The 26225-nt window shown below is 41.3% G+C and overlaps 2 protein-coding genes across 4 annotated transcripts in view; one reads left to right on the top strand and one right to left on the bottom strand.

Annotated features, from left to right (window-relative positions):
• Positions 1-6879, bottom strand: part of LOC108413360 (SAP30 binding protein) — a 30323-nt gene extending 23444 nt beyond the window's left edge. Inside the window, exons 1-3 of one of the 2 annotated variants that reach the window (XM_017685838.2) lie at positions 6721-6879; positions 5221-5336; positions 2706-2750 (exon numbers count right to left, since the gene is read on the bottom strand). In XM_017685838.2, coding sequence (XP_017541327.1) covers positions 2706-2750; positions 5221-5336; positions 6721-6853 — 294 coding nt within the window. In that variant the 5' untranslated portion in view covers positions 6854-6879. The remainder of the gene's footprint in view (positions 1-2705; positions 2751-5220; positions 5337-6720) is intronic. The other variant, XM_037535671.1, reaches the window with a different exon arrangement.
• A 341-nt stretch (positions 6880-7220) lies between these two features.
• spag17 (sperm associated antigen 17) overlaps positions 7221-26225 on the top strand; it is a 67317-nt gene continuing 48312 nt past the window's right edge. Inside the window, exons 1-12 of one of the 2 annotated variants that reach the window (XM_037535611.1) lie at positions 7221-7764; positions 9261-9401; positions 10601-10660; positions 11295-11426; positions 12840-13017; positions 13128-13289; positions 14082-14248; positions 14416-14568; positions 15564-15624; positions 17135-17253; positions 18679-18813; positions 20388-20501. In XM_037535611.1, coding sequence (XP_037391508.1) covers positions 7672-7764; positions 9261-9401; positions 10601-10660; positions 11295-11426; positions 12840-13017; positions 13128-13289; positions 14082-14248; positions 14416-14568; positions 15564-15624; positions 17135-17253; positions 18679-18813; positions 20388-20501 — 1515 coding nt within the window. In that variant the 5' untranslated portion in view covers positions 7221-7671. The remainder of the gene's footprint in view (positions 7765-9260; positions 9402-10600; positions 10661-11294; positions 11427-12839; positions 13018-13127; positions 13290-14081; positions 14249-14415; positions 14569-15563; positions 15625-17134; positions 17254-18678; positions 18814-20387; positions 20502-26225) is intronic. The other variant, XM_037535612.1, reaches the window with a different exon arrangement.

The following is a 26225-nucleotide window of genomic DNA, read 5'->3' as shown; positions in this document are numbered from 1 at the left end:
AGATGCTTCTTTGATGGTTCTTTAGTAAAGACAATGGTTCTATACAAAAACGAACACCCCATAATCAAATGGCTCTCTTCAGATTGGTGGAGAATGTGCTGTATATGGTTCTATATAGCACCAAAAAGGGTTCTGCTACTGTTATGTCAAGCTTGTATACAACAGAAGAAAGCTTTTGGGTACTATACAGAACCCTCTTCACAGAACCAACAGATTCTCCACCAATCTTAAGACCCATTTCACCAGTCAAAGAGTGCTTTAAGCACGCAAAAGGTTCCTTGAGTGTCTATTAGAAGTTGTTCAATATCTATTACGAATTATTCAGTATTTATAATGCATTATTTAGTATGTTATGAATTATTTAGCGTCTTATGAATGTGTCTATTAAGAATAATTCAGTGCACCATATGAATTATTCAGTGTCTATTGGAAATGATTCAATACAAATAAATTATTCAGTATTTATAATAGTCCGTATGTTCTGAATTACTTAGTATCTGTTACATATTATTCAGTGTATGTTAAGACTTATTCACCGTCTACTATGAATTACTGTGTCTATTAGAAATTATTCAATATCAATTATGAATTATTTAGTATTTATAACAGTCGGTATATTATGAATTATTTAGCATCTATTATGTATTATTCTGTGTCAATTATTAATTATTCAGTATATAGTATACATGATTCAATATCAATTATGAATCGCTCAGTACTTAAGATATTCATTATGAATAAATCAGTGTCTTATGAATAAATCGGTGTCTATTATGAATTATTCAGCACTTAAGATATTCTTTATGAATAAATCAGTGCCTTATGAATAAATTGGTGTCTATTATGAATTATTCAGCATCTACTCTGAAACTAATGTTTAAGTGAGAAACTTGTGAGAAGGTTTGTGTATTTTGATATATTACAGTACAAAAAATACATTTAATACTAACATCCTTCAAACTACCTTATTATAGTACCTGAATCTCTACATAAACTATACGTTATTGTATATACACCTTTGCTAAGCTTAGTAATCAGCACCTAACACAAATTACTCTGTGTTATTCAGAGTTTTCAGCGATCCGATATGAACTTGATCTGATCGCATAAACTCGGGCGTGCAGTGATGAAGGTTAGGCAACGCTGAAATGTTCTGGCTGTGCTGTTCTCATCTCCAGGGTGTGGCTCCACCGACTGCATGATCTGTCAATAACAAACGCTGCGTTTCTGATGAAACTGCCATCTCAGCGCATGAATTAACTTGCCTTGGCGATGTCTCCGAGAGTCTGAACACTGCTGTCAGGGCAGAAAGCCCTGCGGGGGTCCGAGCTAGTGGACCGGTCTTTATGAAAACGGGTCATAATGTACGTTTACCATCAGGAAACGGACTAAATCTGACAAGTGAACTGCCATTCCAGGCGTTTCATAAAGCTTTTTAGTAAAACTAACCACTTCCAGGGAAAATGTTTGTCCTATGATGTCATTTCTCCTGCAGTAGTCACCGAACATCAGGACCTGCTCTCACACGTCCACAAGGCTGTGAGATATCGAGCACAGAGGTTCACTGGAATCTGAATTATTACCAGTAATTTGTTCACCGTTCAATTCACTGAATTTCATAGCCTGTAACGCTGGCTGCACCTGAGCCCAGACTAAGCCAGAGTCTAGACCAAAAAGGATTTTCAGCAGTGAATCACCGTCAGTGCTACAATTCAGCCCATGTCCAGGCTTAATCCATGTCCAGAAAAACAGCTAAAAGCAGATTAAGCCTGAAGGAGAAGTCCACAGATTTTTTCAGATTTCCTCTATAACTGAGTGTGTGAGATGTAAACAGAGCAGTTTGGTGTGAAATTGTTCAGAGAAATTTTATTGGATTTTGAAAAATATTTGCCCATTTTGAATTTGATTTGAAAAAGTCGAGACTAAGGCTAAACTAAAGGAACTAAAGGCTGGTAAAGAAGAGGGGATGAAACTCAGCAGTAAACAGGCCCCCGTCCCAACTTTATTGGAATGAGTTCCTGGCATCAAATTCAAAATGGGCAAATATTTTAAAAAAAAACAGGAAAATGTCTCAGTTTCGACATTTGATTTGTTGTCTTTGTACCATTTTCAATATACGGTTTAAATGATTTGTGCATCATTACATTATATTCTTATTCACATTCTGCACAGCATCCCAGAATTTTTGGAAATGGGGTTGCATGATAAAACTGAGGGATTGGTGGAGTTCCCCTTAAATTCCCCTAAAATGAAAACGAGATTAAATGTCTTAGGTTTTCCCGAAGGGTGAAGGCCTCAAGGCTCTCGAAACAGCTCTGCACCAATATAAAAACATTCAGGCTCACATAATAAATGATCACAACTGCAAAAACACATTGTTTGGGAAAATAAGACCGTCCTGTATAAAGTTATACAGAATCAATATATATTTATTATGTATAGCTACGCTCTACTTATTTTTTTTAAACTACTATTCCTGCTGTCGCAGCAGAGACTTTAAACTCTGAAATAAAGTGCAGTTACCCAGCGGGTCCCCTGCCTGCTGAGACACAGTGGAGGTGTGTGTGTACGGTACTGTACGAGTGCAGCTGCAGTGTTTTAGGGCTTCCTCTCTGCACAGTGTAATCTCAGAGAGGCTGTGAGGTGGTGACCCTTGGCCCCTGAGCAATCAGGGCAGCAGGGTTTTGAGGGGGGCATCCAAATACCTGTGAGTCATCTTGGGGTCCCCCTGAATCAGAATCGTCCTCTTCCTATGAAAACAGAAACAAACAGCGTCACCAATCAGCCTCATATCGGCAGGCGGAGCATTTACAGGCCGTTAGCCGAGCAGCTCGGAGTCGGGCCTAAAGCGGCGCCTCTCAGACGGTGTAGCTGTAACGGTGTGGAGGTTTATTAAGAACTCTGTGCCATTTATTACGAGCATAAGGTTCAGGGTATTTCCCTTCCAGACTGACCGACTAACTAGCTAACTAATTAACTAACATACTGATTGACCAGCTAATTAACTGACTGGCAGACTAGGAAACTTGCTATCTGGTTGACTACCTGAATGACTAGCAGACAAACTAGCTACTGCTGTCTGAACTGCATGACTAAGTGATGAATAAGTGCAGTGTTTAAACCCCACAGAGGGATGTGCTTAGTCAGCGTGGGTTCTACAGGGTGCATATGTGGATCTACAGCCTGTAGACAAGTTCTAACTCCTCCTTTGAGGCTCCTCAGGGCTGAGATAAAGGAGACGAAAAGGTAAAACTAAGAGGACCCGTTAGAGGCCGTTTAACTCAGCTGGTGGTGAAAAACTGAAAATAGAAATAATAATAAAGGTGAAAATATGGAGAAACCGAATGAGCGTCTACAACGACACAGAACCAAACTTTGGATTTCACAACATGAACCCACACCCCCCGCCCCCCCTTCAGCCGGTGTTTACTCTGAGGGGATCCCAATCCTGACCATTCCCGTTTCCTCCAGTGCCCATTAAACTGTATTTGTACAGCTGCACTTTCGCTGTTTTGGTTCTGGATTCTAAAGAACTTCACATGAATACAGAGTACAGCGGCACTCCTGCGGCAGGAGCACCTCACCAAAACTCACCGTCAGCAAGGAGCATTAATCCTGCCTGCGCAACACCTGACACTAAAGCTGCTCAAACGTCGCCCTCTGGTGGTGGTGGACCGTATCAGCACCTGAATCTGAGCACGCTTAAAGAAGATGGTTCTTTAAGGGTTGTTTAGCGAAGCCAGTGGGTGACGTTTATCAAGCATCTCAGAGGAAAAACAGTGATCAAAGATCAGGTTTGATCAGTCTATTCAGCCGATCGAGGGCAGTGTAAAAGACTCAGACTGACCCCAGATCAGTGATCACACTCAGAACTCTGATCAATACAGGCAAAAGGGTCTGTTTAGAACCATGAGTTCCATGGGGGGATACTATAGAGTTCTGGGGGGATAAGAAAAGACAGAAAACGCAGCTTATGCAGATGTACGACCCACATATGACTCAGGAACAGAACAGAGCTCATGCAGATTTACGTTAATCTGGAGCCGATCACACGTTCTACAGTTTGTCCTTCCTGATATAAACTAGCCTTTTGGTGAAGCTTCTCTGAAGCGCTCTGAGGCTCGCAAAGGTAAAGCTTTAATAAAGTTATCAATTTTATTATTTTGATGAATTTCTACCACAGCTGATTTCTGCTCATGGTGACTTTTCAACTATCAAATATTCTGCTTTTCAAATATGTAATCAAATATTTCATTAAATATTCGAAAAGCCAAGTATGTGACAGGATATTTGACAGAATATTTAAAAAGCAGAATATTTAGTAGAATATTTGGTAGAATATGTGAAACGCAGAGTAATTGAATATTTGGTAGAATATTTAAAAAGCAGAATAATTGGTAGAATATTTGAAAAGCAGAGTATTTGCTGGAATATTTGAAAAGCAGAATATTTTGATAGAATATTGGAAAAGCAGAATATATGATAAGTGCAAATATTCAATAAAATATTTTGTGGAATATTTGAATATTCTATTAGGAGTCTCAGAAACCTCACTTCTAACTAAGTTTTGTTGCTATATGTTAAGTCAGTGTGTCCAAACAAGCTGTGTCACTGAACGATAAAACGTGGTGTGCGATAAAGCTGTCAGATATCACAATGATATGAGAAGCATTAAATTAATATTAAAACAGTGCGCCCCTGATAGGATGTATCGCAAGTATACTTTTTTTTGTTTTAATGTGTAAACAGAAATTCAACTAAACTCTCCTTTGAACAAACAGCAAAACACACCATTACAAAACTACAAAGGGTGTGGTTTATGATTGGTTCTTTAGCTGAGTGGATAAGTCACTCTTGTACTGTACATTTATGAAGTAGTCTGATCGGTAGCACCACTGCATCTCAAAATGATAGCAATATACATAACAATTAACGGAAAAAAAGGATTTATCTATTTATTTATTTATGAAACCCCTTTTTTAAAGTCATAATGAACCAACTAAATAGTCGTTAGTTGCAGCTCTGCTGTTATTATCAGAGTAAAGTGGGCTGACACACCCACGCTCAACTGACCGGTCTTTTTTATTTCGTCAGAGGGCAGCACAGCGGCAGGAGAAGGTTCATTTATCTCAGACAAACCATCCTGTTTAGTTTACACGCCATCAACGATCCACACATGAATCACAAATACTCAGGCACGCTGCTTGTGAACAAACTGACCGAATTTCTCTCGTTTTCGTCGCTGTCCTCGTTCCCGGAGTCCTTCTCATATCCATCCTCCACGCGGCTGATATCATCCTCCCCGTAACCAGCCGACACCAGCCCACCGTGAGCCTCTGACAGACAAGACAGTCAGATAAATATTTAAATTTGAAACAATCATACTGATGATTATATTCCAGTGAATCAAACATTTGATTATGCATCATTAATTAGAAACATTACCACATCAACATCAGCATATTAACCTAAGCCCCTCTCTGTAATCCTAATCCAGGTGGATTTAGTCCTAATATTTCATACATACTGGATATGAGCTTCTAAACCTCTAACCAGAAGTCCCATCAATCCATCCCATGTTTTAAGAGATATCAATTGATCTCCAGCTGAGTGCAGTCGATATTCTACTCTCAATGCTTTTAAGGATGTATCCCAATCACAAAATGGGCTTTTAAGGGGAATTCCACCCATTTTTCAAAATCTTCCCCCATAATCTAGTGTGTGAGGGTTTGGTGTGAAATGGTTCAGATGTTTTTACAGTGGTGGTGATGGGAACCAGGCGTCACCATGACTACAACACAGATATAGACACTTTATTTACCATCCAGAACCACCAGAGAACCTACACGAGTCTTCTGAGTTTATATGGAATGTTGATGATGGAAAACAGTGGAAAATCTGGAATAATGAGTTTTCTTTGGGGACTATTTTGCCGCACAGCGCCCTGCATGTCTCCCTCCACCATGAATGGAGTTGAAGTTCTCTAAACTCTCATAAAACAGCGTCTCAGTCATCAGGCAGTGAATTCAGAACCAGTTCATGTAGGAACTTTCTGTGAGGAGCTTTTAGAGGGGGACGTCTGGTTCCCATCACCACCTCTGTGAAGAGTTCTGACTCAGTAAGTTTATCTAGAAACCAAAAACCGATCCGAGTGACTCTGAACCGCTGTTTACATCCCAAACGCTGAATTATCGGGTAAAACTGGGAAAGAAGCAGAGGTGTCAAATTCAGGTCCAGAAAGTAAAACTCCTTCCCAGGATTTTGTTCCAACAGGCTGGCTTCTCTAGTTAGATCACACCACCAGCAGAGCTGTCCAGCCTGTTGGAACAAAATCCTGGGAAGGATTTTTACTTTCTGAACCTGGATTTGACACCTCTGGAAAGAAGCTGGATTTTCCCTTCAAGCAGTACGTAAGGCTAACGTTAGCTCCGCTGTTGTAGTTCCAGCAAGCGTATAACTCACTGGCTGACCTGAAAGACGGTCTGAACCAAATAAACTAATGACCACAGTGATGAATCTAGCTCTTTCAGTAAGTCCGGTACTCGGACTCTCGCGTTAAAGCTGCGTTAATCGGAGGAGGCCGGTGTAAACACACTCACTGTGTGTAGCTAACGGCTAACACGGCGCTGCTCCGCTGAGGTAAAACCAGCTTTAAGCTGAGTTCTGAAGGCTAAACCTCCGTGTTTCTGGTCGATTTTACACCGTAAAGCCTCGCTTCACCTTGCTCCTCGGACTCGGGCTCTGACTCCGGCTCGGAATCGTCTCCATAAGCCGCTAAAGAGGACAGCAGGGCGCTCTTCTTACTGCTCGCCATCGCCGCTCTCCACAGGCCCGGCTTAGCCGCACCGCACATGCGCGACACCGTCCAACCTCCCACGGCGCTGTTCTACACACGCTATTCTAAATACTTCACCTACTAATTTGCATGTTAGTATGTGGTTTCCGGCGCAACAGTGACCAATTATTTATAATTTAATTTTTCGTTACGAAATAAATCCACTTTATTTAGCCATTTTAGTTCTTTGTCTGTTTGATTTGGCTTTTATTTTGCTCTTTTTAAATTTAATTTCGATTTTTTTTTTTTACACTTCTGACACGTCTGACACATTTTGTATTTATTTATTTTTTTGTAGTGCTTCAAGTTAAATTGCGTCACAATCTGTCAGTATACATATTTATATTTATTTATCGCCCAGCTCTGCTACAAACATCTCAAAAATACGTTAAATACGGCATTAGAAAGGCAAAACACAAAAAAACAACAAACAACGAGAGAAAAATGAGCTACAATGCACTATATGCAGTATGCACACTGTATGCAAGCCTGAACAAGTGCGATTTAATCTGGATTAAAACTACAGAGCCGGCTTTCTTAATACTGCGACGCTATTTTGGGTTTATTTCGTTAATTTAGCTCATTTGTATATATTTTTCTTGAATTGTGGCGCGGTGTTTTTGGACTTTTATTTTGGTTTTATTTTGAAGGGTGACGTTTCTTCGTCGTTTTCTCGCGAGATCTGGCGGCACTGCCCGTGGCTTGCTTGGTTGCTATTGGTTACCGAAGTTGACAGCGGCCCCGCTACTCGATTAGCTGTAAATATTGGAGCAAATAATCTAATAAAAGTTTGAAATCGCCGTAAATTCGACGCTCTGAGCGCTTTAGTGAGTAAAATGCCTCCTAAAAGAGTGAAGAGCGGGGTGAAGAGTGCCGGAGCGGCGGGAAAAGACTGGGAGCGCTCGCTCAGCGCCGCCGAGCTGGAAGAGGTAAAATCACCTCATTTGCATAATCAATGACAGGTCTGATATCTAATTAGGGTGTTAACATAAAAAAGACTGCGGCATGTGCAGCACACCTGACAGAACGTTTTTAGAACACTAAACGGCCCATATTCTACATGTTTTTATATTTTTCTTGTATTCTGTTTTATTTAATTCTTTATTTTTGTTTTTTATTTGGAGATTTTCTCACCTCACTGTACCTCTTATGATCAGACAGGCGGTTTTTGGTACTGTGGCATGAAGACTGATCTGGTTATGTTAATGAGCTCTGAGCTGATTAACTGTACCTCATTCAAAAAGCACTGTAGTGGACTGCTGCGCGTAGGGAAGCCTCCGAGTGGGAGGGGTGTAGCTCCAAATGGGAGGAGTGTAACACCAAATGGGAGGAGTGGAACACCAAATGGGAGGAGTGTAACACCAAATGGGAGGAGTGGAACACCAAATGGGAGGAGTGTAGCTCCAAATGGGAGGGATGTAGCTCCAAATGGGAGGAGTGTAACGCCAAATGGGAGGGGTGTAGCTCCAAATGGGAGGGACATAACTCCAAATGCGAGAAGTGTAGCTCCAAATGGGAGGAGTGTAGCTCCAAATGGGAGGGAAGTAGCTCCAAATGGGAGGGAAGTAGCTCCAAATGGGAGGAGTGTAACGCCAAATGGGAGGGGTGTAGCTCCAAATGGGAGGGACATAACTCCAAATGCGAGAAGTGTAGCTCCAAATGGGAGGAGTGTAGCTCCAAATGGGAGGGAAGTAGCTCCAAATGGGAGGAGTGTAACGCCAAATGGGAGGGAAGTAGCTCCAAATGGGAGGAGTGTAACGCCAAATGGGAGGGAAGTAGCTCCAAATGGGAGGAGTGTAACGCCAAATGGGAGGGAAGTAGCTCCAAATGGGAGGAGTGTAACGCCAAATGGGAGGGGTGTAGCTCCAAATGGGAGGGACATAACTCCAAATGCGAGAAGTGTAGCTCCAAATGGGAGGGGTGTAGCTCCAAATGGGAGGAGTGTAACGCCAAATGGGAGGGGTGTAGCTCCAAATGGGAGGGACATAACTCCAAATGCGAGAAGTGTAGCTCCAAATGGGAGGAGTGTAGCTCCAAATGGGAGGGAAGTAGCTCCAAATGGGAGGAGTGTAACGCCAAATGGGAGGGGTGTAGCTCCAAATGGGAGGGACATAACTCCAAATGCGAGAAGTGTAGCTCCAAATGGGAGGGGTGTAGCTCCAAATGGCAGGGGTGTACCACCAAGCAGGAGGGGTCTAACTCCAAATGGGAGGGGTGCACCACCAAGCAGGAGGGGTCTAACTCCAAATGGGAGGGGTGCACCACCAAGCAGGAGGGGTATAACTCCAAATGGGAGCAGTAGTGTATTGTAATAATGCAGTATTCATACAGTTATCACGATTATTAACGTTGGAAATGGTACATAATGAAGAGCAGTATATAATTAACACCAGGAATATCTCCTGCCTTTCCGCTGTGTTTGTAGGAGGGCTGGAGGGTTTGTGTGTGTCTGGTTGTGGGAGGCTGCGCTGAGGATGAAGTGTGTGTGAACGCTCTGAATCAGGCTGTTCAGCAACCACTTAGACAACTCTTCACCCTGCTGACCTGGGAGAACATCCTAGAGAAGGTACAGCACCACCACTTCAGTCTGAACCTGCGCTTTATTAGAAACACCCACCTTGTGCTTCCACTAACTGGCCACTTTATTAGAAACACCCACCTTGTGCTTCCACTCACTGGCCACTTTATTAGAAACACTCACCTTGTGCTTCCACTCACTGGCCACTTTATTAGAAACACCCACCTTGTGCTTCCACTAACTGGCCACTTTATTAGAAACACCCACCTTGTGCTTCCACTCACTGGCCACTTTATTAGAAACACCAACCTTGTGCTTCCACTCACTGGCCACTTTATTAGAAACACCCACCTTGTGCTTCCACTAACTGGCCACTTTATTAGAAACACCTACCTTGTGCTTCCACTCACTGGCCAGTTTATTAGAAACACCAACCTTGTGCTTCCACTCACTGGCCAGTTTATTAGAAACACCCACCTTGTGCTTCCACTAACTGGCCACTTTATTAGAAACACCCACCTTGTGCTTCCACTAACTGGCCACTTTATTAGAAACACCCACCTTGTGCTTCCACTCACTGGCCATTTTATTAGAAACACCTACCTTGTGCTTCCACTAACTGGCCACTTTATTAGAAACACCCACCTTGTGCTTCCACTAACTGGCCACTTTATTGGAAACACCCACCTTGTGCTTCCACTCACTGGCCACTTTATTAGAAACACCCACCTTGTGCTTCCACTAACTGGCCGCTTTATTAGAAACACCCACCTTGTGCTTCCACTAACTGGCCACTTTATTAGAAACACCCACCTTGTGCTTCCACTCACTGGCCACTTTATTAGAAACACCCACCTTGTGCTTCCACTCACTGGCCACTTTATTAGAAACACCCACCTTGTGCTTCCACTAACTGGCCACTTTATTAGAAACACCCACCTTGTGCTTCCACTCACTGGCCACTTTATTAGAAACACCCACCTTGTGCTTCCACTAACTGGCCACTTTATTAGAAACACCCACCTTGTGCTTCCACTCACTGGCCATTTTATTAGAAACACCCACCTTGTGCTTCCACTCACTGGCCACTTTATTAGAAACACCCACCTTGTGCTTCCACTAACTGGCCACTTTATTAGAAACACCTACCTTGTGCTTCAACTAACTGGCCACTTTATTAGAAACACCCACCTTGTACTTCCACTTTATTGGTGAATTAATGAACTGTATTTCTTTATGCTTAACAGATCAGTGAGTTGGGGAATCCAAAGACACGAAAGATCAAAGAGCCTCCAATGTTTTTTGAGGTAATTTAAACGCAGATAATATTAAAGCACATTTTGATATATTGATCTGTCTCATTCCAAACTGGATACTTATTTTATTGTCCACTGCAGCGATGTCAAGTTTATTAATAATGTTTATTAAAAAACAAAACATTTAGAAAAAAAGTCACAGTATAATTCAGTAATTAATGTGCAGTATTATATGTATATTTTATAAATAAATAAATACATTTTTAAAAATGATAAAAATAAAAAAATGTAAATTATAAAAAAAAAATTATGAATATATATATATATAAATAATTGTGTTACCAGGGTGTTCCAGGTGGTTGCTTTGGTGTCTTAGCTGGTTATCTCTGGTGAATGCTTGGCATTTGCTAAGGGGTCGACATGACGTTCCAGGTGGTGGCTAGAGTTTACAATACAGATTAAACATTAAGAAATCAGAAAATATCAAAGGTGAAAAAAGTGATAAGAAAATGAAACACAAAAACAGAAACAAATGGCAGTACAGTACAGTAATTACTCTGCTGTGATTTACATGTATATAAAATGATATATTGCACACATTAAAATGAAAAAAGTAAAGTAAAATGAAATTGATGTGTTCTAATAGAAATGAACTAAGTTTTAAAGTAAATTAAACCGTGTGAAGGTTACGGAGATGGCAAAGGCAGTGCTGGATGCTGGAGAGGAGCTCTCTGAGGACCTGATGGCGAAGTTGGTGAAGTTTCAGTTGCTGACCATCAAAAGCAGCGACCTACAGAGGAGAGCGGCGCTAAAGAGAGTGAGTCTGCAGTAAAACAGCCCCCTGGTTGAAATATAACTCATTATATACAATTTAGGGGAATTTTAAAGGATCGAATTTTGCGTATTTCAGAAATAAGTTTACAGCTACACTGAATAAACAAATGTAACTGGTTAAATTTATACACTGCTGAAAAGCAGACAATAACCACAATACAAGCCTTTTTAAAATAGCCCGATCATTTAATTTTGGCCAAAAATAATAAAAACGTTTGTATAATTGATAATCTAATGTTGTAGCTTTTAAAAGAATTCCGGAATTCCAAAATTGCTTCCTTCAGATTGAGAGTGGACATTCATAGCAGTGGAAATAAAACTCACTCAGTATGGGGTTAAATGAGTGTTACTCAGTCTAGTTTGTGAAAATAGTGCAAAATACATGCACATTTTTGTACTGAAAAGTTAGTTTGCACACCTTTTCTCCCATTTTTTGTTAATAATTTGTTAATTTTTTTTTACCGTAAAGGTAAAGTTTGCACACTTTTTGATCTGTTAGTATATGTCTGTAAGAAAGAAAAAACATTTAGAAACATGTTTTTTGTACAAAATAGCATTCTTTAACAAAAAAATCTTTTTTACTGAGATGATGTTTGCACACTTTTTCTACAGTAAAGATAGCTTTTAGATACTATCTTACTGTAAAGATAACCTTTGCACACTTTTCTTACTGTAAAGATGACCACTGCACCCTTTTTCTACAGTAAGGATAACTTTTAGACAATTTTTACTGTAAAGATAACCTTTTCACACATTTCTACAGTAAGGACAAATTTTAGACACTTTTCTAAACTGTAAAGGTGACCTTTGCAAACTTTTATACTGTAAAGATTGCATACCTTTTCTACCATAAGGATAACTTTTAGGCAATTTTTATTGTAAAGATAACCATTTCACACTTTTTCTACTGTAAGGATGACTTTTAGACACTTTTGTTTACTGTAAATATGACTGTTTCACACTTTTTCTACAGTAAGGATGACTTTTAGACACTTTTGTACTGTAAAGATAATCTTTTCACACGTTTTCTAGGGTAGGGATGACTTGTAGACACTTTTTTTTACTGTAAATATGACAGTTTCACATTTTTCCTACAGTAAGGATGACTTTAGACACTTTTTACTGTAAAGATAAGCTTTTCACAATTTTTCTAGGGTAAGGATGACTTTTAGACACTTTTTTTTACTGTAAATATAACTGTTTAACACTTTTTCTGCAGTAAGAATGACTTTTAGACATTTTTTTACTGTAAAGATAACCTTTTCACACTTTTTCTACAGTAAGGATGACTTTTAGACTTTTTCATTGTTAGTTTGAAATGGTCTGTGTTGTCTGTGTTGTCCTCAAACAATGTTTTTGACGGAAAAGTTGAGCTGAGCTGTCTCTGGTATTGGAGGTTGTGGAGGAGAGGGCTAAAGGGAAGGCAGGTTCAGCATCTGCTGCTAAAGAAAAGAGTGGAGCAGCTAAAGGCTCAGCTAAAGGAGAGAAGGGCAGGAAGGGTCCCGAACCGCCCCCCACTAAAGAGACCAAACTCAAGCGCAGAGGAGAGGAGGATGACTCCAGCAGATACATCGGTGGGTCCTTATAGAAATTTACCAATTAAAATAATGTTTAATTTAATTAAAGTGTCAGTAGAGCTACTGTAATTTACAGTTACAGTGTGTGTGCTCTGCTGTGTGTGTAGATGATGAACCAGACGATGGTCCTCAGCTCTACGTCCTGATGACCGGTTTCCACCAGCCTCAGCTGATCTCTGCTCTGGACTCTCTGGGTGTCCATGTGTCCACCGTGATCAGACTGACCTCACACAGACCACATTCTCCTCCACCAACTGTTGAGGAACAGGGTGAGGACTTTTATTCACAATTATAATTCACAATACAATTATTCAGGATTTACTATGAATTATTCAGTATTTACTATGAATTATTCAGTGTTTACTATGAGTTATTCAGTATTTGCTATGAATTATTCAGTGTCTACTGTGAATTGTTCAGTATCTACTATGGATTATTCAGTATCCACTATGAATTATTCAGTATCTACTATGAATTATTCAGTATCCACTATGAATTATTCAGTATCCACTATGGATTATTCAGTATCCACTATGGATTATTCAGTATCTACTATGGATTATTCAGTATCCACTATGAATTGTTCAGTATCTACTATGAATTATTCAGTATCCACTATGGATTATTCAGTATCCACTATGAATTATTCAGTATCTACTATGAATTATTCAGTATCCACTATGAATTATTCAGTATCCACTATGGATTATTCAGTATCCACTATGGATTATTCAGTATCTACTATGGATTATTCAGTATCCACTATGAATTATTCAGTATCCACTATGAATTATTCAGTATCCACTATGGATTATTCAGTATCCACTATGGATTATTCAGTATCCACTATGAATTATTCAGTATCCACTATGAATTATTCAGTATCCACTATGGATTATTCAGTATCCACTATGGATTATTCAGTATCCACTATGAATTATTCAGTATCCACTATGGATTATTCAGTATCCACTATGAATTATTCAGTAACTACTACAAAATTAGTGTGTAAATCGTGTGTGGTTGTCGTGTTATTGTGGAATCGTCTTTTGCGTTATCAGACAGTGCAACACTGCGGTCGGGTCAGGAGCTGGATGTGTTCTGGTCTCAGCTGGACAGAGTTCTGAACAGCGGTGTTGTCGGGTCCAAACTGCAGGATGTAGTAAAACTGGACTATAGTGTGGAGCAGAGCCGACTGTCCAATGATTCAGACAGTGCTCATGAAACGGTAATGCTTTGGTAGTTTTAGCACTGGAGCTACAAGGCTAATGTCGCTAACAAGTAATGGAAGCTTATAACCCACCAATTAGCATCATGCTAACTGCATGCCTGAAACTGATGTGGAGTAAATTCAAACCAGCTGCTGTAACATTGATCTCTTATATATGTGTATAGCTGGCACTGGGCGTGGCCGTGTTTGAGGATGTGGCCTGTTTGCTGTATGACAGTTTGGATTGGAGGAAGCAACACAAGCACTATTTGAGCAGCATGAAGCTCGTCCATGTCCCGCAGGCCTGCGGAACAGAACGACCCGAAGCACCCGGCGAGGTTCGTCCAGTTTATGCTTTGATATTGTGGCCAGTACCGGTTTTAAAGGGGATGCATTATTGTTTTCCATTTTTTCCTCTTTCCTTTAGTGTGTTCTAGCTTTTTGTGCATGTAAACATTCTTCAAAGCTCAGCGTTCCCTCCAGAGGGAGAAACTCCCTCAGAACCCAGCTGCCTGAAGCACCTCGTTGGAATTCCAGCCCTTTTCCTTTGTTACAGGATGACATAATCTCGTAACACAGTCTATACTGCCCAACACTTCACACAAAGGGATACAGAGTAAAAGCTTCCCGCTCTGAAATGTCCTGCTCTGGTCCAGCTCCAAGGTGGATCGGCTTAACCAGCTTGTTCTACCGGACTTTCAGGATCCACTCTGGATCAAACTGATACGGCAGAACCGATGCTGCTGGAAGGCAACCACAGCAGGCTGTGTGGGGTGGGAGTGGGGGTAGCAGGATGCCACTCTGGCGGTCAAACACTCAGAACAGAGTGAGCTGGCCAATCAGAGCACACTGGGCTCATCAGGAGGCGGAGCTTAAAGACACAGGAGCTTTAACAGAGCGTTTCAGACAGAGGGTGAATAGAGATGAACAGTAACAATAGGTTTCCTTTAAAACGCATGAACTTCTGATTACTGATAATATCTGCTGGTGTAATTGTATATTCTTTACTAGAAATAAAACAGCATTTTAATGTTTTGCAGTTAATTCAACTATTTATTTATCAGTTTTCTTCATTTCAAAGTATTTTCTGTGTTATAAGATGTTATTCTGGTGCTAAATATGAGATATAGATACATTTTACATGTGTGTATTATTTTAACCATGACTTTCAGATTCTCTTGAAACTCTCAGGGAACCATCTTTTAAAGAGTATAGTTTTAAAATTATATTATATTATATTATATTATATTATATTATATTATATTATATTATATTATATTATGCATTTTAAGGCCTCACATTGAAGCTGAATTGTATATTGTGTTTTCTTCAGGCTGCACAAACTCCAGCCCCACAGTCAGGACAGAAGAAGCCTTCATCAAAGGAAAGAGCTGGTAGGAGAGCTTCTGTCACATCTAATCAGGTTCTGGTTCACTGTTTACACCCTTTTCTCCATCTGTATCTCATGTACCCTCCCAAACTGTCTCTGGGTCAGTGCCCCTCTTATGAACCATAATCCACTGAAATGATCTGTTCTAAGCTGCACTGACTCAACACACCCCATCTCATCTCCGGGCTTTTATTCTGCTGTTCTTTTTTAAGACGTTCAGTTATGAAAAGGTACAAATACCAACATTTCACCTAGAAAAACTAATGTAAGGTTCACAATCGGGCCTTAAAACTACTGCGGGAGCTTTGAGGGAACATTTACACTGTTTGTACCTTGATGAACGAAAAATGTTCCTGAACAGAACCTTCATTTCTAACACTGTAGTAGCAAAAGCCTGACTAGCTTTAAATCTACAAATGTATTTCACATGACCTCTGTGTTTCAAGATAACAGCTAAAATATCCAGATGGGGAACCAATGACTAGCTGTTTGACTAACTAGCCATGTTTACATGCAGCCTAATAATCCCTTGATAATCCGACTAATAGCTCAATCGGAATAGAACACGTCCATGTAAACACCTTTATCAGAATAGTCTAGCCCGATTGAGGCCATTTGGAATACAGTTTTTATCCGATTGATCAAGGTGGGTAGTCCTGTAAATAATCCGATAAATAATAGAATAATATCCGTGTAAACGCCTGAATCTAATTACATTCCCTGTTGGAAAATCCGTTCTGCATGTGCGCCGCGTCTCAGTGAGAGTTCATACCGTTCAACACGGCGGAGCAGAAACTGGTCTGCAGAGGAGACGAAGTTCATGCTCTGATCTTTAAAAGACGGCGGTGGGACGGACGTCCAGCTTATGCGTCTCAGAACACGACGTCTTCCTCTCGGGCTTCTTTAATAAGGACGTGTGAAGGACGTTTTCCTGAGTCTGACGTCATTTTAAAGCAGTTAGAAACACAATCACTGCTCACTGCTGCTCATCTCACTCTGACTGGATTTATGCGATGTTCGCTGTCATGGTAACGTTTACTCTAAGCGCTACTCCACGCATGTGCATCATTTTGCATTGGATTACTTGTTGTGATCGTATAAACGAAGTTTTTTATCAGATTGTTGTATATTGAGAATAAACACATTAGTCTGAATCTGTAATCCGATCATATTCAATCGGATTAGCAAAAATCTTTGCATGTAAACACAGACACTGTTATCTGTAAATATGGATTAAAGTACACCAGCATAGTTTAAAACAATAACCAGCCACCTGGAACACTGAAATTTGATTAGTCTGTGTGGACGAGTTTTATAAATATGAACCTTAATGACTATGACTACATTTGTAGTATGAGTCTGGGGCAAACTGCACTAATATTAGATTAAGAAAAATTGAGAGTAAAATAGAAAAAAAATGGATGGAGAGTAAAATAATGACTATACTAACTCTGTCCTGAGATTAGACTTAGCATGGCGAGCACCTTTAAACAGACGCTCTGTCTTCCCTGTAGATGTGGAGCCTGTAGGCCTCAGTGTGAAGGTGGATATGAGGCTGTACTCTGACCTGCTGGACCAGATACCGGCCGAGGTCGTCTCCGTACCGCTCGTACTGCACTGCATGCTGGAACAGGTGAGTAAAACAACAAAACCACAACACCGCAGTAGGAGGCGCACCGAGATCTCATGGGAAGTAAAATGGTATATTATATAAATAATCTGCACCAGCTGCATGTGAGGTCGAGCGTGAGTTGGGTGTGAAGCCCACCCTCAGGTTGAGAGTAGTTAGTTTAAAACCAGCAGACAGACAGAATTTCGGTTGCACCACAAACACTTACTGAGCTGGTAGAGCGTAAAGTGATCACACAGCCTGACGTCATGTAGTTATGTGCTGTAGACAGAACAATATAGAACCCAATCTATATATAGCACCCAAAAGGGTTATTCTATTGTTACAAGCTTGAGAAGAACCCTTTTGTGTGCTATATCTGAACATTTTCGAAAAGGTTCCTACATAGAACCATCTACAGCACATTCATCATCAATCTGAAGAATGTTTTCATGATGCAAAGGGTTCTTTGACTGTCCATGAGTGTCCAGAACCATTTTCTTTCCTGAAGAACCCTGAAGCATCTAGTATAATCTATACTAAAAAAATCTAGTATCGTAATACTTTAAAGAAATTCCACGATACATGATATGTCATGATATTTATCACACATCTGATCAGCTGGAACAGAGAGAAAGAGCCAGTAGAGCTACATTTTAAAAAGACAGTGATTTTTATTCAGTATTTGTCATTAAATCCAGTTAAACAGGACTAATTTATCATTTATAAGGAATCACACAGTGTCTGCATCACTAACGATACACATGATATGATCAGAAAAGCAGATTGAACTGAGACTTAATTTATCACGATAATGATAATGATATATGATGCATTGCCCAGCCCTATTTTTCAAAATGGTTCTATATAGAACATTCTCCATCAATCCAAAGACCAATTTTACCATGCAGGGAACCATATAAGCATGCAAAGGGTTCTACACACTTAAAAATAAGGTTCTTAGAGGGTTAGGTAGTAAAGAAAGAGGTTTTGTATCGAAGTATGAACACTCACAGAACAGTGTGTTTCAAATGGTTCTATGTAGAATTTTTTTGAAAATGGTTCTATATAGCACCAAAAAGGCTAGACATCATAACAGTAGAAGAACCCTTTTTTGGTGCCATATGGAAACCTTTTTTAAAATTATTGTATGTAGAACCATCTACATACATTCTCCATCAATCTGAAGAACCTTTCAGGGTGCAAAGAGCCCTTTAATCACGCACAGGGTTCTTTAAGTGTTCATGATTGTATGTAGAACCATTTTTTTACCAAAGAACCTTTGAAGAACCAGTTTCTACAGGCACTGATGATAAACACCTTATGATCAGAAAAGCAGATTGTATCGAGATATAATTTATCATGATCATGATATATACTGTCGTATTGCCCAGCCCTGGTGTGTGGATGGGTATCGGTGCAGTTAATGCTGTTTGTGTTTATGTGCAGGTCGTGGCCTCAGAGCAGGACACTTTAGCTGGACTAACTGACTCAGAGCAGCGTGTGGACTCGACTGACCACGAGCTGACTGCCTACATGCTGTCGTCTGTACTGACGCTGCCCTGGCCGGAGCAGGAGAGAAAGGTGCAGCCCTTATTAACCAGACTGAATACTAACCTGGATAACAGGGAACGGAAGCCAGAAGGAATTCTTCAAGGGTTCTTCAGTAAAGTGAATGGTTCCGTATAGGACTATGCATTATATATAGAACCATTTGCATGCTTTAAATGCTTCTCTGCATGGTGAAATGGTTCTTCAAATTGATAGAGAATGTGTTGTTTCTGCTATTGTTACAATGTCAAGCTTGAACGGAGTAGAAGAAGAATTTTTGGTGCTACATAGAACCTATTTCACAAATGTTCTTTATAGAACCATATACAACACATTCTCCATTAATCTGAAGAACCATTTCACCGTGCAGAGAACCATTTAAAGCATGTAAAGGATTCTACACACTTAAAAATAAGATTATTTGAAGGTTACTTAGTAAAGAAAGAGGTTCTATATAGAAACATGAACACCCAACCTTTTGTGGTGCTATATAGAACCCTTTTCGAAAAGATTCTATATAGAACCATCTATATCACTTGCTCGATTAATCTGAAGAACCATTTCACCATGCAGAGAACCGTTTAAAGCATGCAAAGGATTCTACACACTTAAAAATAAGATTATTTGAAGGTTACTTAGTAAAGAAAGAGGTTCTATATAGAAACATGAACACCCAACCTTTTGTGGTGCTATATAGAACCCTTTTCGAAAAGATTCTATATAGAACCATCTATATCACTTGCTCGATTAATCTGAAGAACCATTTCACCATGCAGAGAACCGTTTAAAGCATGCAAAGGATTCTACACACTTAAAAATAAGGTTCTTTGAAGGTTACTTAGTAAAGAAAGAGGTTCCATATAGAACCATGAACACTCAACCTTTTTGGTGCTATATAGAACCCTTTTCGAAAAGATTCTATATAGAACCATCTGCATCACATTATCCATCAATCTGAAGAACTGGGAGCAGAGAGCCCTTTAATCATACAATGGGTTCGTTAAGTGTTCATGGTTCTATATAGAACCATTTTCTTTACTGAAGAACCCTTGAAGGACCGTCTTTTTTAAGTGTCTTGAATGTGTTAATTTAGAGTTCTGAGTGCAGTTTTTTGTTAATATGTGACCTACAGTAATAATAGTATCAGTGAATAGGACTATGCTCATAAAGGGTTTATGAATGGTTTGAATAGAGTTAATTAGTAGTTATTAATTAGGTCATAATCACATGAAAAATGATTAATAAGCATTGACTGGTCATTTGCTACCTAGCGTTAAAACTCAGATCTTACTTTGTCTACTTACTAATCAACTTTACACCAAGCAGCTATGTCACTTATGCATATTCATCACATATCACAGCTCCTTATTATTAATGTGCTATAACTGTTCATTAATGCTGTCTAAAGGTCTTTGCAATCTAATTAATAACCATTAATGAACTAATTTTAAACAATTCATATAGAGTCTTATTCTAGAGTTGTACCTGTCAGTGTATACACAGAAATAGGTGTATATTTATATGTGTGCATATCAATGTATATACATAAACATGTGTTTATGTTCTGATTATTCAGTAGTAATAAGTATGTGAATGTGCTTATGCAGAAGCTGATGGAGGATCTTGGAGTTGTGGAAGCTGATCAGAGGAAGAAAGAGCAGACGGGTCCTTCACTGCTGCGCCATCATGATGAAAGAGCCAGGAAACTGAACCTCATCAATGTGAGGCTGATCAAATTCTACTGTGTTCTATCATTTTACATCAAATTTTTATTGAATTATAATAACTTATACAGACCTCACAGTCATCACACACCTCTACAGACCTCACAGTCATCACACACCTCTACAGACCTCACAGTCATCACACACCTCTACAGACCTCACAGTCATCACACACCTCTACAGACCTCACAGTCATCACACACCTCTACAGACCTCACAGTCATCACACACCTCTACAGACCTCACAGTCATCACACACCTGTACAGACCTCACAGTCATCACACACCTCTACAGACCTCACAGTCATCACACACCTCTACAGACCTCACAGTCATCACACACCTCTACAGACCTCACAGTCATCACACACCTCTACAGACCTCAGTCATCACACACCTCTACAGACCTCACAGTCATCACACACCTCTACAGACCTCACAGTCATCACACACCTCTACAGACCTCACAGTCATCACACACCTCTACAGACCTCACAGTCATCACACACCTCTACAGACCTCACAGTCATCACACACCTCTACAGACCTCACAGTCATCACACACCTCTACAGACCTCACAGTCATCACACACCTCTACAGACCTCAGTCATCACACACCTCTACAGACCTCACAGTCATCACACACCTCTACAGACCTCACAGTCATCACACACCTCTACAGACCTCACAGTCATCACACACCTCTAGACCTCACAGTCATCACACACCTCTACAGACCTCACAGTCATCACACACCTCTACAGACCTCACAGACATCACACACCTGTACAGACCACAGTCATTACACACCTGTACAGACCACAGTCATTACACACCTGTACAGACCACAGTCATTACACACCTGTACAGACCACACAGTCATCACACACCTGTACAGGCCACACAGTCATCACACACCTGTACAGGCCACACAGTCATCACACACCTGTACAGGCCACACAGTCATCACACACCTGTACAGACTCCACAGTCATCACACACCTGTACAGACTCCACAGTCATCACACACCTGTACAGACCTCAGTCATCACACACCTGTACAGACTTCAGTCAGTACACACCTGTACAGGCCTCACAGTCATCACACACCTGTACAGATCTCACAGTCATCACACACCTATACAGAACCCCCAGTCATCACACACCCGTACAGACTCCACAGTCATCACACACCTGTACAGACCTCACAGTTATCACACACCTGTACAGACCTCACAGTCATCACACACCTGTACAGACCTCACAGTCATCACACACCTGTACAGACCTCACAGTCATCACACACCTGTACAGACCTCACAGTTATCACACACCTGTACAGGCCACACAGTCATCACACACCTATACAGAACCCCCAGTCATCACACACCTGTACAGACTCCACAGTCATCACACACCTGTACAGACCTCAGTCACCACACACCTGTACAGACCTCAGTCACCACACACCTGTACAGACCTCACAGACATCACACACCTGTACAGACTCCACAGTCATCACACACATGTACAATGTGACGGAGCTGCCCTCCGCCACAATGTACATATGTTTAAATTTTCTAGGTAATGGTGACATTTCATACTCAGAGACACAAACTGTTTTTAAATAGCATTTATTGATTGAGTGGTTATGCTGGGGATCAAGAGTAAACCTGCAGAGAAAAGAAACAAAACTTAATGGTGAATGTGAATGTTTTATTATTTGTAAATTTAGATTGATTTAGTGATGTAATGAAACATATATTATAAACTAATATTATTGAAACACTTGGGGAAGGCAACAAGTACTTACCTGTGAGTGGACTCCAGAGGAAGGTAGCCGTGTTTTCAGTCAGGGAGGAAAACAGGACCCTTTGTTTGCTGCGTTTTTATAGTGAACTTTCCCCGCGCAAAAACCGGAAGTGACGTCATAGCACTTCCTGTTTAGCTCTATAAAAGCCCTAGATGGACCAGAATGAGCCAGTCTTGTGGGAGAGGTAATGGAATGTGGTTGAAGCCTAAAACCCTCTCAAGTTGTGATTGAATAACTGATTATTCAAATTAAGCTGTATATATTTGTAAATATTTTTCTTTTTGGCATTGGATAAATTGCATTTTTGTTTTTTTGTTTGGTTTTTCACTGGGATTTAATAAACACCGATTTTTGCACCCCAAACTGGAACGTACCCACGTGTCTTTTCCGTCGGACCATCACATACAGACCATAATCATTACACACCTGTACAGACCCCCCAGTCATCACACACCTGTACAGACTCCACAGTCATCACACACCTGTACAGACCCCACAGACATCACACACCTGTACAGACCCCACAGACATTACACACCTGTACAGACCTCAGTCATCACACACCTGTACAGACCTCACAGTCATCACACACTTGTACAGACCTCACAGTCATCACACACCTGTATAGAACTCGTCATCACACACCTGTAGAGACCTCACAGTCATCACACACCTGTACAGACCCCACAGACATTGCACACCTGTATAGACTCCAAATTCATCGCACACCTGTAGAGACCTCACAGTCATCACACAACTGTAGAGACCCCATAGTCATTACATTTACATTTACAGCATTTAGCAGACGCTCTTATCCAGAGCGACTTACAAGAAGTGCTTTGTCAATCTAGAGAAAGTATCTTTGCTAGTTACCAATAGCTTAGAGAAAAAGACAGTCCTGAGCTCAGATACTACTAGAAACACAGTCACTGCAGACACCAAGAGAAAAAGAAACAGAGTTGAACGCAGAACTCTGTGCCATTCAATGCAATACAATAACAATACAATACAATACAATAAACTACAATACAGAGTGCAGTACAATAAAATAAGTGCAGCTTATAGTTCAATGCTCATTTAAGTGCTGTGTAAAGAGATGAGTCTTCAGTCTACGTTTGAAGACAGCAAGAGACTCTGCTGTTCGGACAGCCAGTGGGAGTTCATTCCACCACCTGGGTGCCATTACAGAGAACATTCTCGACGCTTGTCTTCCGTGCACCTTGAAGGATGGTGGTTGGTGTAGTGTAGTGGTTAACACCTCTGCCTTCTACACTGTAGACTGGGGTTCAATCCCCACCTGGGCAAAAACCCTACACTATACCAATAAGAGTCCTTGGGCAAGACTCCGAACACTGTCTTGGCCTCCCTGTGTAAAAATGATCCAATTGTAAGTCGCTCTGGATAAGAGCGTCAGCCAAATGCCGTAAATGTAAGGATGGCGGGTCAAGCCGAGCTGTACTCGAAGCTCAAAGGACTCATGGTACAGTTCGAGATTTCACCATTGCCATCAAGTAGGTAGGGGCTGGTCCATTTTTGGCTTTGTAGGCCACCATTAGGGTTTTAAGTCTGATGCGCGCAGCTACAGGAAGCCAGTGAAGGGAGCGCAGCAATGGGGTGACGTGGCTGAACTTGGGCAGATTGAAGACGAGTCATGCTGCCGCATTCTGGATGAGTTGCAGAGGCTTGATGGTCTGCATGGGAAGACCAGCCAAGAGTGAGTTGCAGTAGTCAAGCCTTGAGATGACCAGAGACTGCACTAGCACCTGGGTGGCCTCTCGGGTGAGGAAGGGTCGGATCCCCCGGATGTTGTACAGGACATACCTGCATGACCGAGTCAGGTTCGCGTTGTGAGTCAAGAACAATAACTGGCCATCCAGAGTCACACCAAGACTTCTTGCCTCTACAGATGGAACAATCAGAGAGCTCTCGAATGAGATGGCAAGATCATGATGAGGACCTGTAGTCGCAGGGATGACTATCAGCTCAGTCTTGCTGGGATTGAGCTTCAGGTGGTGGGCTGCCATCCATGTAGAGATGTCAGACAGGCATGCCGAGATGCGACTGGAAACCTGTGTGTCAGAGGGAGAGAAAGAAAACATTAGTTGAGTGTCATCAGCATAACAGTGGTAAGAGAAGCCATGAGAAGATATTACGTCACCAAGAGAGCTAGTGTAAAGAGAAAAGAGAAGAAGACCCAGGACCGAGCCTTGGGGGACACCAGTGGAGAGCCTGCATGGAGAGGATGTGAACCCTCTCCATGTTACCTGATAAGAACGATCCTCCAGATAGGACTTGAACCACTTCCATGCATAACCAGTGATTCCGAGGTTGGTGAGGATGTCCAGAAGGATCGTATGGTTGACTGTCAAAAGCTGCTGAGAGATCAAGAAAGATCAGGACAGAAGACAATTTGGCCGATCTTGCAGATTGGAGGTTCTCCATCACTGCGATGAGGGCAGTTTCTGTAGAGTGTGCTGGTTTGAAGCCAGACTGGTTGGGGTCTTGGAGCTGGCTCTGTGTGAGAAAGAAAGAAAGTTGATTATAGACTGCACGTTCAAGAACTTTTGAAAGGAAAGAAAGAAGTGATACCGGCCTGTAGTTGTTGACATCAGAGCTGTCAAGCATGGGGAGTACTCTTGCCATCTTGAAAGTTGATGGAACTTCACCTGACGCCAAGGACTTGTTGATGAGAAACATGATGAAGGGCAATAGGTCCTCAGAGATTGACTGAAACAATGCAGATGGGATGGGATCCAGTGGGCAGGTGTTTGGGTTACTGGATTTGATCAGTTGAAGGACAGCATCTGTGGAAAGAGAAGAAAAACAGTTTAAGGGATTGAGAATGAGATGATGCGGTCTAGTGGAAGGTCTGGGGACAGAGGAAAAAGACTGGCGGATTCTATCAACCTTCTCCTCAAAGAAGGTGACAAAATCCTCAGGGGTGAGAGAACAGGGTGCAGGGGGAGGAGGAGGCTTGAGAAGAGAGGAGAAAATGTTGAAGAGCTTGCGTGGATCACATGCTGATGCTTCCAGTTTCCCTTTGTAAAATGATGACTTTGCAGCAGTAACTTCAAGTGAGGACTTGGAAGGAGAGATTGATAGGAGTGAAGATCCAAGTCAAGCTGGGATTTCCTCCACCTTCTCTCAGCCTTTCTTAGATCTTGTCGGTTGCTGCGCAGGACACCTGTCAGCCAGTGGGCAGGTGGGGAAGATCTTGCTGGCCTGGAGGAGAGAGGACACAGGAGGTTAATTGCGGATAAGAGTGAAGAAAGGAAAGCATCTGTAGCCTTGTTCAGTGAGAGAGAGGAAAATGAGTCAGGATGGGGAAGGGTGTTCAGGATGGTTGAGGTGAAAGATGAGGAAGGAGTGGAGTGCAAGTTGTGCCGAGAAGAGGTGTACAAAGGGGTGTAATGGACAAGATTAACAGGGAGGGTGAGTGAGAAAGATAGGAAATGGTGATCAGAGCGATGCATGGGAGTTACGGTCACATCCAGCGCAGAGATGGGTCTGGTGACTATCAGGTCCAAAGCGTTGCCTGCTCTGTGCATCGGAGGAGTCTCGTTGAGAATGAGGTTGAAGGATGAAAGCAGTGGTAACAGGCAGGATGACTGCAGCTTGTCTGATGGCAGGTTGAAGTCTCCCAAGAGTATGAGTGGGGTTTTGTCGATGGTGAAAAGATTCAGTAGAGTGTCTAACTCATCGATGAAGTAGCCTAGAGGAGAGGGAGGACGATAAAGAACAATGATGTGAAGTTTAGTTGGGAAAGATACAGTGACAGCATGGTACTCAAAGGAGGAAATTGAAAGATGAGAAAAAGCAAGTGGAGTGAAACGCCATTTTCGAGACAAGAGCAAATCTGTGTCACCACCCCTGCCAGACTGCCGTGGGGAATAGGAGAAGTGAAAGG

This window comes from Pygocentrus nattereri, chromosome 28 (genome assembly GCF_015220715.1).
Source record: "Pygocentrus nattereri isolate fPygNat1 chromosome 28, fPygNat1.pri, whole genome shotgun sequence".
NCBI classification, from domain to species: domain Eukaryota; kingdom Metazoa; phylum Chordata; class Actinopteri; order Characiformes; family Serrasalmidae; genus Pygocentrus; species Pygocentrus nattereri.
Note: the sequence above shows the minus strand (reverse complement) of the source record. Positions and strands in the feature narration are given on the sequence as shown.